The sequence below is a fragment of the Stegastes partitus genome, unplaced genomic scaffold, assembly GCF_000690725.1.
Source record: "Stegastes partitus isolate 25-593 unplaced genomic scaffold, Stegastes_partitus-1.0.2 Scaffold484, whole genome shotgun sequence".
Classification (NCBI taxonomy): Eukaryota; Metazoa; Chordata; class Actinopteri; family Pomacentridae; genus Stegastes; species Stegastes partitus.
Genome location: NW_007578215.1, coordinates 361,839 through 378,650, shown reverse-complemented (window position 1 = coordinate 378,650; position 16,812 = coordinate 361,839). Strand labels below are relative to the sequence as shown.

Sequence of the window (16,812 nt, the reverse complement as noted above, 5' to 3'; positions counted from 1 at the left end):
TTTTCTGCGCATCATCAGTTGTAGTAATTGTCGATGTAGTGCTTAATAATAGTAATAAATGCAAAATACTGTGACAGAGAACATTAATGACGGCACTAACGATGGCAACGAAAGTGAAAGTAGGCAGAACAATAATAGTAATGTTAATAACAACTAAAAAAGAAAGGCGTCAGAGTCTTCTGTGAGGCTTGTGACAAGTCTTAAATCAGACGAGGATCGATGAGGACGTTTGTCTTGTATTTCAGTGGCGTGTAGAGTTTCTGTCTAGTCCAGCACTATCATGACTAATAAAAAGTGTGCTGCAATGATGTTATCGATTACCGGTCGATATCGCTGTGCATGTTAGTTATTGATTATAGTTACAGTTGCTGCTTTTTTTTCCAGAAGCTTAAATTGATATGTCTCAATTAGCTGAAAATAATCATCTGAATGTCAACAGTTTCCTTCTCAAATGTGAGGGTTTGCTGCATTTCTTTGTCATGTGAGAGTGAACGGAATATTTTTAGGTTTTTGGACTGACAACTTGAACACCATAAATATCCGTACAGGCTTGGAGAAATAACAAATGTCGTTTTTTCGCTATTAGAGCGTGCTGTAGCTGCCGGCAAAGGACAAAGCGGCACCGCGTTAGTCCTAAACCACGCTGACTCGCTGTTAGTGTATCGAAACGGGACAGAAAGTCCATTCATTCGGCTGCAGATCAAGCATCGTTCGTCCGTCATGTGACTTCTTGCTGCCCTCTCTTCGGCAAACTTGTTTCCTCTTCTTCTCGTGCCTCGTGACTCTTTTCCGACAATTTAATTCGCCTCACATTCCCGCCGCCCACACGTGCATTCATGGTGCCTTCGCCGTCAGGACGGTGTAGGTGATGCGGATCCGATAAGAGCTGCAGCGAGAGCAGAGGAGGAGGAGGAGGAGGAGGAGGAGGAGGCTGCATCTGGATGCCACACATTTCTGTGGACGCTGCGGGAGTTCTCCCATTTTCTAAATGCATTCACGGGAACAGTTAGCAGAATGTTAATTTGAAAGTCTCGATGGACAAAGTCAGACGTTGTCGTGCGGCCTGTTGCTGCAGGAGGCTCAGGATTCTTGGAGATTTTAAAATTATGGCATCATTTTCATTCTTACTCAGCAATTATGCATCATGAGCGACTGCCCTGCTGTGAGACTGCTGCTAATTAGCATTATCAGTATCTTATTTAGCGCTTCTTGTAGGACCAGATGAGCCGTGCAGTCGGGTTAAAGCTATAATAATCTGGATGCTGCATTAATAAGAGTAATGACGTTCTGTTTGGTGAAGAATGATATTTTCACGTTTTTGCCTTGTTTTTCACCAGTTTCTGCTGATTCTGCTCCTTACGTAACATTTTACAACACGAGGTGAATCGGTCTCTGTGAATAAAAGACATCTGTGTTGTGTTTTGAATGCCATGTTCGAGGTCAGCGAGCGTTCTCTGCTGCAAACGCTGAACATTGTTGATTTAGCGGCATAAAGAGGATGACTAATAGCAGCTTCACAGATAAACTGGAGGGAGTTTTGTACTGAAGATGTCAGTAGTATTTAGGTGCTGAACGAGGACGTAGACCAGCGCTCTTATGACAGGTATTGGCTGTTTCAGTGATTAATTCAGACCCATTTAGCCTCGTTCAGGCCTGTATGAAAAGAAAGCAGCTGCTCAAAACAGACTTTTTCAAACCAACTTCACACACTTATTCTGCAAAGTCTTCAGTCTTATAAAACCAAAAAAATCCTTTGAAATCACTCTTAATGAAGCATAAATTTAATCTCTGTTGCCCAACTTAGCTTCTGAGTGAGGAATAGGCTCATTATTGAGATTCTGTTTATTCAAAAAATTAAAACCCTGGTAAGTCCTGTCGATCCTGGTGTCAAATGTTCCTTCCATTGTCTGGAACTTGTTCTGACCAACCACCATCACACATGCTGATAGGAGCCTGGAAAGTTTACCCAGAATGCACTTTGTAAAGTTTTCTCTGGTGAATGATCAGAAACCAGAAACACATCCAGGGTACCAGTGATTGTTTCTATGAGTCTATGTCATTAAACTGCTGCAGTCTGACTGTTACCACTATGAGACATCCCATAATACTGATGCTACCAGCTGGTTATAAAATTGATTGGGGTACTTTTGAGTCATTCTGGACACATCTAATGATCATTTTAATCATCTTTTTAGGTGATTGTGGACACTTTTGGTAATTTTACTTCATGTTTGGAATAATTTTACACAGTTTTCTGTCATTTTAGTCAATTTTTTGAGTCATTTTCAACCATTTTGACTCAAATTTTACTTTTTTTGGTCAAATTGTGGAAGCGTTTGAAGTATTCTGACCCATTTTATAGTAATTTTAGGAAGCTTATGAGAAGATTTGGATAAGTTGGAGGTATTTTGGGAATGTTTTTGGCTGTTCACACTACGAAACATCCCATAATACTGATGCTTAAGAAAATGAACAAAAACCAGATCCAGTGTTCAGACTGTGACACCTGGATGGATGTAGAACTGATCTGGTGTCAGTTTTTACCAGAACTCAGATGTGTTTTACCTCCTAACATGTCATGTGGCTATCTGCTGGACTGATGAAGTTCTGAGGCTCAGAAATGATGGAAAACCCTCTTTTTTTTTTACACTTTAAGGACCCGTGATGCTGATTTTGCTGAGCTTTTTTAAAAAATTTGCTTGATTTAATGTAAGATGACTGAGCTGCGGTCGGCCACGGTGGATAAAAGAGACGACACACAGCTGGAAAATGACAAAAATGTTGAGAGCAGGACTGAAAACAAGTTTAATTACTTGGACAAAGAACACAAAGGTGAAAAGGGAAATTTGTGCTTCATCGGAAGTGTTTTCAATGTTTGATTTTTTATAATCATGAAGTCTACTCTGGTTTTGAAAGATGCCATAAAAACGAGGTTTATTCTTAGAGTTTGTTGTCAGAGTCCATCCACCCCGTGTTTACTTTAGAGCAGCTTATCACGGAAAAGTGACAAATCTTCCAGGACAAAATCCAGAAAAGTCAGCAAGCAAATCTCCTGATCCTCTTAAAATAGCTTCTTTCCTCAGGCTGGGAGAAAATGACAAGAGATCACAGGACATGGATGTGGACTCGGTGATTTCCACTCAAGTCCTTGTTCTCGTGTAAAAAAAAAAAAAAAAAAACAACTCCGAGCTGCATGTATTTTTTTTTAACCTTGTTTCGCTTGGTATAATTTTTTTTGGGTGCTTGAGCCGCCACATCCCGGCCGTTTTTAAACCGGGACGGTGCTGATCTGGTCGACTGAAGCTCTGAGTCAGGGAGAAGGAATGTGGGACAAACCTCAGTTTACTGAAAGAAGAAAGTGGAGCAGCTTCCTGAGCATGTTTAACAGGGAATTCCCTCCAATTTACACAGAAAGTTCTTATCGATCTTGTTTGTTTGTGGAAAAGGTGATTGAATTGATTAACGAGAATGCTTTTCATGAGCATCCGCTGTTCTTGTGTATTTATATTGGCTTATTTCAGTTTAAAAGAATGTATTCTTTAGATCGACAGCAAACTAAACATATCGCTGCACTGATACCTTGTTTATTGCTGCATTTAAGCACAAAGCCTCAGAATCCTCAAATATATAACAAAGAAAAGCACTAAATCTTTAAAATCTGCAACAAAGACAAAGGAGCAAACGTATATTTTTTTGCTTGTGTATCAGTGAAATACAACTATACTAACTGTTATTTGTGAACATGTCGAATCTTACTTTATTTTTTAGCACAAAATATAATATTACTCCTTTAAAAAAGCTGCATTCTGTATAAAGTCTCCTCCTTTCCCTACCACTGAGGATGTTTTTCACAACTTATTACCTGTCGATTGAATGGAAACTTAAATTTACATCAGTCTAAATATAGAAAACATCAACTCTGTAGTTGTGTGCAAAAATATGGGGAAACATATCACCTTTTTCTTTAAAAAAGTAGAAATTACACTATTTTTCTGCTTTTGTATGAGAAGAATGCAAATGTCCATAAAGAATTCCACGTTCTAAGCGTGTTTTGTTGTGAAAAGGGGGAAATTGTTCATAAAAACATAGATAAAAAATCACTCCTTCATGAACAATATTCTGTGCTCCTACTTCTCTCACCACTAAGGATTTTTATTTGAATTTTAAATGGAAATTAGTCTAAAATTTAAAAAACAATACAATCTTTATGGCTGTGTGCATAATATGGGCAAACATATCACATATTTTATGTATTTCAGAGACATTACAGTAGTTTTTTTTGCTTGTCTAGCAGGAAAACAACTGTACAACCATAATGTAAGCCTTTCTTATGTAGACAGGTTGAAATTTTGTTTTTGTTTTTTACTGCAAAATATGAAATCACTCTTTCATGAACACATTCTGTGTTAAATCTCCTCCTTCTCTCATGATTAAGGATTTTTTTGACAACTAATTTCCCTGTCGGTTGAACAGAAACTTGCCTAAAATGTTAAAAACATCAAATCTTTATAGTTGTGTGCAAAAATGTGGACACACGTATCACATATTGTATTTATTTAGGATGCATCTAAACTGTGTAATTGAAAATAAATAAAAGGTAGCAGAGAAAAACCAGTGCAGTGTTTTTACCAGCTGCAGGTGTAATTTACATTTGTGAGATTTGAAGCGACCAACAAAAGCAAAAGCTCTTCTTTAACTGAAATAATATCTTGTCCTTTGTTTTATTATTTAAACTCCGGCGTGAATGTTCAGTTATAGCCGCGCTGAAGGCTTCTTTTTTAAAAAAACATATTGATCGCTGTGCGTTTCAAGTGGTACACGGGGTTCGGTTTTCATGGCAACGCTCGGCCGAGGAGGCATGAATAGGAGCTTTATTCTGGGAATCGACTCGCCGGACGCAGCGAGCCGCTGCCCTTGAGCGCTGCTGCGTTTCTCGGGGCTCGGAACGATAGCGGCTCTGCCTCTGTGGTTTTGGCTGATAAGCTCCCGTCCTGCTGTCAAGGCCCTCGGCTGCAGCTGCGCTCCGGCCGCCGCGCAGGACGTTATTTACAGCCGACCAGGGGTTTGTTTCCCCCCACATTTATCTGTCACATACGTCCTCCCAACGCTGAGGAATTCTGCGTACGTGACTCACCGCCGTCTTGTTGGGAGAATCTCCAGCGTCTGTTTCGCTCAGTTTGTCTTTTGCTCGAGATTAAGAGCATTTATTGTTGGAACAGTTTGGCCTTCTTGTGTTTTGGGATTTATCTTCAGGAGGTTGGTTGTTCTGATATAAAACAGAGCTGCAGCTGATGACTATCTGCAGCATTTAATCCTTCAACGCCATCTATTAAAAAAAGACATGGAGGGAGGATCCTGAAGGAGCCCTCACCAGTTTAATGTTTACCTTCAGGTCGACAATACAGATGCTTAAACCGTCCTTTTATTCCCACTTCTGTCTCACAGCTCAACAAACAGTTAAAGTGTTGGGAAAACATTTTTATCTGTTTGCACAAGCAAAATACAGCTGCTTCTGCAATATGCACGTAAATGTTTGTTTTAGATGGTAAAGGTTCATGTATGGGTCTGTATAGAACGCTAGATGCAACAATGGGAAAAAAGTTCAAGATTTGTCACAGTTTAGGGTGAAATCTTAAGTTTAGGTTGACAGTTTTGCATCTTTTTTTCTACAAAAATACTTCAGTAAGTAGTGAAAAAAGCCTTCTGTAAGTTCCTGTGGTGACAAAACATGCAGTTGCATTCATCGGTTTGTCCGACCAGCACTCCAAACCCCAGAGATATTCAAAACGCATTGTTGTGTCGTTGGTTTTTATGTATGTGGAGCATCCTTCTCCTCCTTCTATTACATAATCTATTGTGTTTTGAGATTTATCTGGTGTAGGTTGGTTGTTAAGGCATAAAGACAACTGCAACTAAAACAGGGCTGCAGCTGATGATTGTGTTTTCATTAATGTGAACAAATAGTTGCATAAAATGCCAGATGTAATCGTGAAAAATGTCAGTTTTGCACCATTGAGGTCTGCAGTTTAGCTTTGTTTTATCTGTAAAAAGTTGGTAAGTAGTGGAAAAAAGGAGAACTTTATTGCTTTGATAACGTCTTTATTATTATTTGACCATAAAGCCTCTAAATCCTTTGACTATAGAACAAAGAAGATCATCAAATCTTCACCGTTGTGTGCACAAATTTGGGCAAACACACATAAATATGTCTATAAATGCATCAGTGCAACCACCGTAGATGCTTATCTTTGGTAAACGAGTTGAATTTCTTTTAGTTTCTTGGTACAAAATGTAAAATTACTCTTTCAAAAACAGCTGATTTTCCTGTGAATTAAATGGTAGCTTGAATTTACACAAGTCCACTAGTTTAAAAGTGAGAAATGCTCAGAAAACAGTCCAAATTCAGCAAAATGTATTTGATAAAAGTCATTGGAAACAGTTCATCATGTTCTTAAAAAGCCAAATCCATGTTAAATGCAGCTGAAATGTGATAAGTCACAGAATCTTTTCAGACTGAGCCCCATTACAGTGTCTGTTGTGCTGGTTTACTGTTTCGATCTGCTGATTTTAAAGATGCTGAGCCTTGTAGCGTCTTTATTCGTCCGTTTTAATTCATATCTTTGGTTTAAATCGATACGTGAACCCGACGTGACGTCGCCGCTCCGCTCAATGCACCAGTTCTCTGAATCCATCCTCATTCGAGCTTGTTTCCGTGGTAACAAACGCCCAACGGAGGGCGTGGACGGAGACCAAAAAAAGCCGTCGTTGAAGCAGGAAGTGGCGACGAGGCCTGGACGTGATGAGTAATGCTCCCAGGATGCACACTGAGCGGCCGTGACAGATGACTGTGGCGTTACATTCCTCCGCTGAGGCCTCGGTGATTCACTCCTCTGTTATTTAGGCTAGATATGTTCAGCGCGGGTCATTTTACTCCAAAGCTGCTGTTACATACACGTGCTGTTGCAAACAAAATGGGTTATTTATTGCTTCAAAGTGTTTCACAGCAATAGCAGGCATCTGCTGGGCTTTATTTAGCTGCTAGTGTTGGGTTGTGGAGCATCAACACAGCCCTCTGTGTTGGAAAAATGAGAAATTACACCTCGTTTTTAATGCTAGACAACGTTTATTTTCCAATTTCTTCTGAAAAGAAGCCAATTTCAGTGAAGTGAGCTTTATTTTGTGTCACTTATAGTCACAAATTTGGCTCAAAGAACATACAAAAAATGTGCTTTTGATGCCTTTATGCTGATATGAGCCCTAAACACAGAGAACAAGGCCTCTAAAATCAATACGACAGTATCACTGACCTCCACACAGACTAGCTCAGTCTCATGTTTAGAGTCACATGTTTGGGCTGATGGCTCTTCTGTGTTGTGTCCTTTTGTACCTTTTTTCATGTTAGTACTGATTTCAAATGCATAATTGAACATTCGGTTAGTTTAAAAGCAGTCAGAAATATTCACATATACAACAATAGAAGTGATGCTCAGAGCAGATGTTCATGTTCGTAGGCTGTGATCACTGGTTTAGCTTTTCAATTATGTGTATTTTCACTTGTTTTCAGGAGAATTGGTGGTGTGAGGTTTGCAGCAGTGATTTAGTCTTCACATACTGTGCTGTGTGATCCCAGTTGAGTTATATTCGCACTCCTGATTGTAATTACCGTCGAGCTGCTTCCATCGTTTCCAGAAGTGTGCGTCTCAGTCGCATCTTTGCACAAAACTGCAGCCAAATTCACAACAAACAAATTGATCACAGGAGCCATGTTTCAGCTTTCTTGCACTGATGTTCACTTGGTTTTTTGACCATGAAATTTTAGTTGACGCTTAATTGTCACACAAATAATTGGAATTAATGCTGCAGCTGTGCTTTTTAGTAGGAATAGCGGTTTTTGAACGCTACCTTTTTGCTGCAAATCCAACAAATCGCCTCCTCCGACTTATTGGGCTCTTAGATCTTGCTGAATTCATCCGTTTTAAAGTTGAATATTAGAAGTTAAACACCTCAAAGTAAACAGTTGGTGCCCTAAAACCAGAGAATATGGAGACACAAACAGTGGAAAATGATTGTAATGGACATTTTGTTGTCATCCAGTCGTTTTTACGAAGGTGGAAGTAAATGACTCTTAAAAACTATGAGAAATCATCACGTGTAGTGCAAATATTTTGCATATTTTGTATTATGAAATAATTATGATGTCACACTGAACAAGATTGTTTTAGGAATCCAGCCATCTTGCAGCCTTCATAACTTAAAATCTAATATGTATAATGTTAGGAATGCATTTCTGCATTATTTAGTATTTCTGTTGCCCCGCTCTTTTCACTATTATGTCATCTTCATTTGCTGCCACATTAGTTTTTGTTATTTTAACGTTTTGGCATGCAAAACATGAAAAAGCCCTGTGCTGCAATTCAAATCTCTGAAGGAATTATTGCCCTGAAATGCTATTTTTAGTTCCTGTAAAGCACTTAGAGTCCCTCTTTGCACTGCAGGCAGTTTCAGTAGAGCTTTGTGCTCTAAAGGAAATAACCGCTAAAGATGCAGTTTCACTCTTAAGCTGTCAGAAGTTAGTCCGATTATTAAACGAGCCGACTTTGAACCGGAGCTCAGTGTCGTAATGCTTTGATTGTTTTCCGTTGTGTAACCGTGATCATGCAGGATCCACACACGATGAAACAATAACGTGCCGAGGTGATGAATGGAACCGCCTCTGTCGACATCAGAGCGTTCTCCTGCGGTTTGTTTGCAAACGTTCGGGAGAAAACAACAACACAAAGCCGCGATGGCGACATGCAGCTCTCATTCACGACACAAGCGGCTTGTGTTAATTCCCTGTTTGGGGATATTCAGGCTGCAGCTTGTATTGTCGTTGCCGTTATCCAGCAAGCTCTGTTTAGTAACAAGCCTTTGTTTGTTTGTGCACATGATTCACAAAGTGTGACTCAGAGGGAGGCCGACCGAAGAGAGCCGAGCCGATCGCAGATGGTCATAATTAAAGGGTTCGACTTGTCTTTTGACGTTTTTAGCTTCTGCAGGGTGACGGCGGCATCTTTTCTCCATCTTCAGACTCCCTCTAATCTGCACTAAAATAGATGTTTGAAGCGTTTGTTGCGGCACGAAAAGACCACCAGCATGAACCTGAAGTAGGCAGCAGCTGTGAAGCCTCTTCTGTACAGAGGTCCTGCTGTATGGCTGTGAAGAAAGCTCCGCATTGTGGCGGCTTTTGTTGTTTATGAGCCCCAGTGTGTGATTGTAGTTTGATGTTTAGCAAATATATCAAATAATAAGAGCATACCAGTGTTTCCAGATCAGTAATGAGTGTGTTTTGTCCTCTCTTTGGAGTTTTACATCCTGTCGGTCATCCCAGACATTGTCGACAGTAGGTTCCTGTAGGTTAGCTGCTAACATCACAACCTTGTCCTGCTATGCCAACTCGTCCTTTTAGACAGACTGAAGTGGTTATTTGGACGAAAAATTCTCACAATCCTTCTCTTCTGTCTTGCAGAGCTCGACGCAGGAGATCGGCGAGGAGGCCGAGGAGGACGCCATCTTCACCATCACGCTGAGGAAGGTGCAGCTCCACCAGTCGGCCAGTAAGGGGCAGCGATGGCTGGGCGTGGACACGGACTCGGCCCTGAGCCTCTACGAGACCTGCAAGGTGCGAACCATCAAGGCCGGCACTCTGGAGAGGCTGGTGGAGTACATGGTGTCGGCCTTCAGGGGCAAAGACTCCACCTACGTCACCATCTTCCTCTGCACCTACCGGTCCTTCGCCTCCACCAAGCAGGTGCTGGATCTCCTGCTCAACAGGTACGGTGGCCACGGACTCACCTGTTGGCTCTTCAACGCCCAACATAGACAGAAAAATCAGACTTTAGCAGTGGTGAACATAAGAACTGAAGTATTTTTTACTTAATGTACGCTGCATTTCACTTGGAATTATTGTACTTTTTACCTTTTTACAGATTAGTGGTACGTCTGCCATTAGGAATGATGTCCTGCTATATACATTTATCTTCTATATGGGTAGAGTAGTCCAAAGTACGCACTGTACATAAACATTCCATTGAAAAAACTGTGAAAATCTGGCAGCAAGCGTGCCAGAAAATAGTATAACAACAATAACAACTTTAGTTTGCAAAGTGCTTCACAGACAGTGCAAAAACTAAATAAATATACTCAGAAAGGCCACTGAACAGAAGGACAGTCAGTCCAAACAGAAGGAACAAAAACAGAGAGGCAAAAGTGGAGAAATAGAGTTAATATGGTAAAAGATTTACAAAATAAATCAATACAGCAACGGCCACAAAAAAATAAAAAAGAACTGGAAGTGGAATGAAAGAAAATGGACGCTAACACCATAAAGACAGGGCTGAAAGTGACAAGTAAAATAATAGTAACTGGAAATAAATAAAATAAAAAAGTTAATAATTAAGTAATTTGTAAATTGGTGAAAAAGAAAAAGACAAACAATGCAAAGTAAATAAAATAAAAATAAACAAAAATCATCTGTATAATTATCTGCATCAGGATATTTGAATGCTGCCGTTCTGAATGCAGTTAAACTGTCATAAAATGTCGTATAACCTATGATATTATTTGATGTAGATGTTATTTATAGTTTTGACCTGTTATTTTTATTTAACAGTTAACATGTAAGTTAATACCTTAATCTTTAAAATAACTGTTTAAAAAATAAATTGCCATTTTTAGTGCATTATATAGATATTTTTTCTTTCAAATAATAACTCACATCTATGCAGTAAATTATATTTTTGCTGATTTAAATACTGTAAAATGTACTATAAGGTTGAAAAAATCACTAATGAAATGAAGTAAAATATAGATTATTTATGTGGACATAATTTACACTTGTGGCTTGTTTATTAATGTGTAAATTAATGACTTTTTTCGAGGATTTTACGAGTTAATTTCTGTAATTTAACAAAATTACTAAAATAACACTAAATTATGTTATTTAATATTTTTACGGTGATTTTCTGCTGCCATTTTCAAACATGATGTCCAACATTTACACAAAGTAACCTGTTTTCTCACCAGATAAATCAAAGCAGAGGCTGGTTTTTTCTCTTATAGTCAGAAAGAATCTCTTTTTTTTAAATTATCTTGGTCATTAACGCTGACCTGGTTTGTTTTTCAGGTATGCCAAGCTCCAAAACGTGCCTGCAGCCACAGCACACAGAGTGTCCCAGGACGACTGCACAGAGCTGAGAAAGTGAGTTCGCTTCGACCTTCAGTGTCGAGCTGCCGACATTAATCAGGAGAACGTTTGCGGCGCCGCCCCTCGGCCTCTCGGCCCGGGTTAAAGGGAAGTCGACTCTTTAAGGCAGTCGTGGCGGCCGGTTTGTCTTTCTGTCAGGCTGAGGGGGGGCCTCGAGTCTGTTGGAGTTTGATAAAACGCAGTTCATGAACTGATAAAGACGTGATAAATCACTGGAGGAGACACCTTTGCTGTCCGCCGTAGCTTTCATTGGCGGGTTGTTAGCATTGTTAGCTTCACTTTTTTTTAAGCCGTTTTCTCCTACATTGTTTGTTAAAGGTGCTCAACACATGGAGCAGATTATCATTTCATCCATGTTGGCATAGCTCAGTGGAACCAGCACTTACAGCTGTCGTTTAGCATTGTTAGCACGCCCCATTGAAAGTAATGCTCGTAGGTAGCATTAGTCTTAGTAAGGTGGTTGACAAATGTCCAAAGAAAATTGCACAAGTAGTTTGACTTTGAGCATTTTTTATTTATTTTTTGGAAGTTAATTGTGTTTCTAAAGTTCTAGCTTCATGCTGAAGTTTGCCTTTGAATACTTCCTGCTTATGTAAGAGTTTTTTTATAATTGTTTAATATGTCTCTCTCCAAATTGTTGTTTCTAACTATGACAAGTTGCATTTTCATTTAATGTTGTATCTGAAGAAATAAGCAGCTTCCTATTTTTGGCAAGAAATTAAGATTTTTAGTAGAATCTAGTGCAAACTGTTCATTTTAATAAAAATTTTGATTGAGACGGGTAGAATAAAGAGGTTTTGACGAAAATGTCGAGGTTAGATTTGAGTAACGAAACTGTGAGTCGCACACGATAAACTCACAGTTGAGTCAGTCATTGCTTCTCAGTTGTGCAATGGCGTGCGTATTATATATATTTACCTTTTTTTTTTTCTTTTTTCAAAATCTGATGTGAACGGTTATTTAAAAAAAAAAAAAAAAAAAAAGAATAGTTGCATGTAAAATAAAGTAATCTCGGTTCAATTTTACAGTTTTCAGCTACGATTTGGTTTATCTTCCCAACCAAACAGCAAGTTACTCATGAGTTCTTACAGAATCTGGTGAGACAATGGGTTTTGAGCTTCAGAGGATCAATAATAACTGATATTGATCCAAACAAACCTCCGGTAGCTGATGATGATGATCCCCTGTGTGTGTTTCAGTACCGTCTCGTCCATCCTGGGCGCGTGGCTGGACCAGTATTCCGAGGACTTCTGGAGCCCTCCGAACTACGACTGTCTGCACCAGCTGCTGTCCTACCTTCACCTGCACTTCCCCGGCTCGGACCTGGAGCGCCGAGCCCGCAACCTGCTGGCCCACTTCCACCGCCGACAGCAGTGTGAGCCTGATCCTGATGGTATGAAGGCAGGACAGGAGAGGGAGCACAGGGCAGGGAGTGCTCAGAGTCTGATCGTAGACAGCTTGTATATGTTGGAAGGGAAGCTGCAGACACATGATGTTGTTTAGCAGAACTACAACACACACCGAGGCCACAGAGAGGACGAAGATGCAGGAGCTGTGTTCAGGCTCAGGTGGAGGCAGCGCTGTTAAAAACGTGTTTGTTTTTCTTTTCTCTTCTCTTCAGGGGAACACATCGGCTGCCCTTTCGCCACGCAGGAAGAGAGCGGCTTTGAGGACGAGCTTCCTGCCTTCAGTTTCCTGTCGTTCGACCCCATCATGGTGGCCGAGCAGTTCACGCTGATGGACGCGGTGAGCACGTTTCCCCCATCGACAGATTTAGTCTCGTCTCTGCAGCTTCCGACGCTGTTGAGATCAAACGTTTACATGACCAGAAGTGCATAATCCTCCTAAGAAAACAGACATCGGTGCACTTAATAACTAATGATGCATCATCAGTCGGATTGTGTATTCTTACTCAGCACTCTTACTTCTTAAAAATAACAAACAGTTTTAAAACTAGCCAATGATTTATATTTTATAAACGGCTTGAATGCTAATTTGGCTAAATCTAATCAGGGGGGATTTATTTGAAGATAAATGCGTAGCTTTTTTTATTTAATAGTAGAGATAAAGGAGTATTTTTTAAGCAATTTAAGACTTTTCAACAAATTCGCTCTTGTGTTTTTTTTTCATTATTTAAGGCTGCAAATCCGAAAATGTGAGAGAAAGAGTTGCACAAAAAAGCTGCAAAGTGCTTTTGTATGAGACACAGTGACAAATGTGGTATCACCCTGACAGCTTAGTAATATGAAAAACAAGCTTTTAGATGTTTATTTCATTAAAGAAATTATCATTTTTTCTTTTGTCATACAGGAGATAGCGACGTGTGATTTTCAGGGCTGAAAAACACATTTGAGTTAAACTGTTAAACTGCAACCAGATCAGTTTTACATCCATCCAGGTGTCGCAGTCTGAACACTAAATCTGGCTTTTATTAATTTGTTCTGACTTTAAGCATCTGTATTATGGGATGTCTCATAGTGGTAACAGTCAGACTGCAGCAGTTTAATGACATGGACTCATAGAAACAATCACTGGTACCCTGGATGTGTTTCTGGTTTCTGATCATTCACCAGAGAAAACTTTACAAAGTGCATTCTGGGTAAACTTTCCAGGCTCATATCAGCATGTGTGATGGTGGTTGGTCAGAACAAGTTCTAGACAATGAGAGGAGCATTTTAAACACATTTGATACCAGGATCATCTAATAGATATGATTTACTCTGTGGAAAAAATACTTTCTGATACAGTTATGTTATTAACAGAGGTCAAGTGTGTTTCTTTAGCCTTGAAAAAATCACAAGTCTGCTGTACGGATGAAGTGATGAGAGCTCGAAAATGCTGGAAACCTCCTGAACAATGTGCTTTTTGTTTTGAATTCTTGAAGTCCAAGGATGTTCAGACATTCAAGAAGTCCTAAAAACTCTCCCTAATCACAGATATGTTATCAAAACAGTTATATTCTGCTATAAATTTGCATCTAATACAGTTTTTCCATTTTAAAAAAAAAGGTGTAATGGGCGCCGCTACAGCTCACCTGGTTGAGCTGGCGTCCCATGTGCAGAGGCTGTAATCCCCGACACATGGTCATGGGTTCCAATCCCACTCATGGCCCTTTTCCGCAGGTCCTTCCCCCATTCTTCTCTCCACTTTCCTCTCTCTACTGCACTATCAAATAAAGGCAAAAATGTAAAAATAAAAGGTGTAATTGCCTGGTGAGGTTGCTTCTTCAGGTGACACATTTTCAGAAACTTCAGGACTTCTAGTGTCCAAATGTGCACAGAAGCTCCAACACATTTTCAACTTCCTGTATCCGTGTGTGCACCCAGGACCTGTTTAAGAAGGTGGTTCCCTACCACTGCCTCGGGGGCATCTGGTCCCAGCGGGATAAGAAGGGGAAGGAGCACCTGGCTCCCACCATCAGAGCCACCGTGGCCCAGTTCAACTCCGTCACCAACTGTGTCATCACCACCTGCCTGAGCAACCCGACGCTGAAGCCCAACCAGAGGGCCCGGCTGCTGGAGAGGTGGATCGACGTGGCGCGGGTGAGCAGCACGCCCGCTTTACCTGAACTGGTTTAAAGAGTGGAGTTGTGGTTTCTGACCGGGTCTTTGTTGCCTTCAGGAGTGTCGGATCCTGAAGAACTTCTCGTCGCTGCGAGCCATCCTGTCCGCCCTGCAGTGCAACGCCATCCACCGCCTGAAGAGGACCTGGGAGGAGGTGTCGCGGTAGGTTTACGCCTGCTCAGTATTATCGATGAAGTTGTTTTTTTTTTTTTTTACATTTTTAATCACCTGACGTCTGTCCTCCTGCAGGGAAAGCTTCAGGATGTTCCGCGAGCTGTCAGAGATCTTCTCCGACGACAACAACTACTCCCTCAGTCGAGAGCTGCTGGTGAAGGTGAGTCAGCAGCACACAGTAAACACACAGTTTAGTTTATTAAAATAAAAAAAAAGACGACTCATTCATTAAAGCTCATTAATATAACAGAATGGAATTGTCTGACGTGAAAATAACCACAAAAATACCCTGCAAATGGTTCACAAAACAGAATTTTGAGTATTTTCTTAGTTCTGGGCATTAATTTAATGTTAATATTTTGTTTTGTAATATGAAGACACTACAAATCTTTGTTGTAATTCAGATTGTTTCTATTATTCGGTCAACATATTCACGCAATGAAGTGTTTCTCTTAAGGCTCATGGATATTATTTGTTTTAAAATATCACAATTAAACAATTTGAATCGATTTTTTGGTTGCTCAACTAAATAATTAATCCGTAATATCAAAAAACAGCTGATTCCAGCTTTCAATATTATTTTAAAAAATAAATCAGAAATACTTTTTAAAAAAAAAAATGAAATAAAATGTTATTTAAAAAATATATAAAGTATTCCAAGTAAATAGTTGGCAGCTACTTAAGTCCTTTACAACATTAGTCTAATTTTGTTGTATTTAATTTAATAATTAAATCAAAGTCAGACTGTTGTCTACAAACTGTGATGGACATTTTACAATTTTCTGAACGTTGTAAGCCAAACAGTAAGGTGATTAATTGAAGAATTAATTTTTCATTATTTAAATTATTATTTGATTACATCAATATCACCAAGTGGTCATTTAATATTGTTGTTTTATCTATTCCTAAAACTAACGACAGCCTCTCGATGAGAACAAACTGAATTAGAGCAGCGAGGAGAGTTTGTTCCCTGACAGAGACGCACCTTAACTAAGTGTTTGCCTCTAATCAGCCTCGTGTTAATCAGACCGACTAATCAATCTCTCAGTGGGAGTTATGTAACGCCTGCAGCAGGATGTTCGCCTCGGTCGCCTCTTCCCACCGCTGCCCTTCCTCACATCTGTCTGAAAAACAGCTGCAGAGGACGATCCAGAGAAACATCCTGCAGGTTCTGCTGGATCACGGTGTCCTCACGGAGTCCTGGGTGGACTCTGCAGCTGACAGACTGCTGTCATCATTAATCTGATTTATTGGCCTAAATGCAGAGAGGTGTTGACACCTGATGCACTCGGCACAAGGACGGCAGGGCTGGTACGTAGAGGAACACGACTGAACAAACAGACACGATTCTTTTTTAGGTTTAATTTCCAAAAATCTTACTTCCAATCCTTGTCGCTATTACAAATCTTTTATAAAATTGGAATAAAAACAGGCTTCTGGTGCTGTAAATCAAGTCAAAATGTTAACAGTAAAAAAGGCAAAGGTGTTAAAGTTGTCAGCAGTTCAAAATAGAAGAAGGACAAAGAATACAAAGTGCAATCAAGAAGCTCCCAGTCTTTGTAAAAAACAAAACAAAACAAACAAAAAAAACTCAAGTACGTTGGCCAGCATCCCCTGTGCAGCTAAACAGTGCTCCCAGTGCTCCTGCAACACTTGTAGCGCCTCCTAAGTCCTGTTACGAGACACAGTTGGAGTCACAAGTTCTGTTAGTGTGTTTGTCGCTATCTGTGATGAGCCTTGAATCTCCTAAACTGTGTCAAAACAGCAAGACTTCAATTTCATTTTGGGGAAGTCGTACGGAGCCAAATCTGGCAAAGAGCGACAGTTGCG

General features: G+C 40.0%; 1 protein-coding gene across 1 annotated transcript in view; it reads left to right on the top strand.

Annotated features, from left to right (window-relative positions):
* Nucleotides 1-16,812, top strand: part of LOC103361056 (ral guanine nucleotide dissociation stimulator) — a 36,629-nt gene that overhangs the window by 11,484 nt on the left and 8,333 nt on the right. Inside the window, exons 2-8 of the mRNA XM_008287048.1 lie at nucleotides 9,509-9,813; nucleotides 11,165-11,239; nucleotides 12,445-12,638; nucleotides 12,867-12,991; nucleotides 14,572-14,787; nucleotides 14,867-14,970; nucleotides 15,058-15,142. Coding sequence (XP_008285270.1) covers nucleotides 9,509-9,813; nucleotides 11,165-11,239; nucleotides 12,445-12,638; nucleotides 12,867-12,991; nucleotides 14,572-14,787; nucleotides 14,867-14,970; nucleotides 15,058-15,142 — 1,104 coding nt within the window. The remainder of the gene's footprint in view (nucleotides 1-9,508; nucleotides 9,814-11,164; nucleotides 11,240-12,444; nucleotides 12,639-12,866; nucleotides 12,992-14,571; nucleotides 14,788-14,866; nucleotides 14,971-15,057; nucleotides 15,143-16,812) is intronic.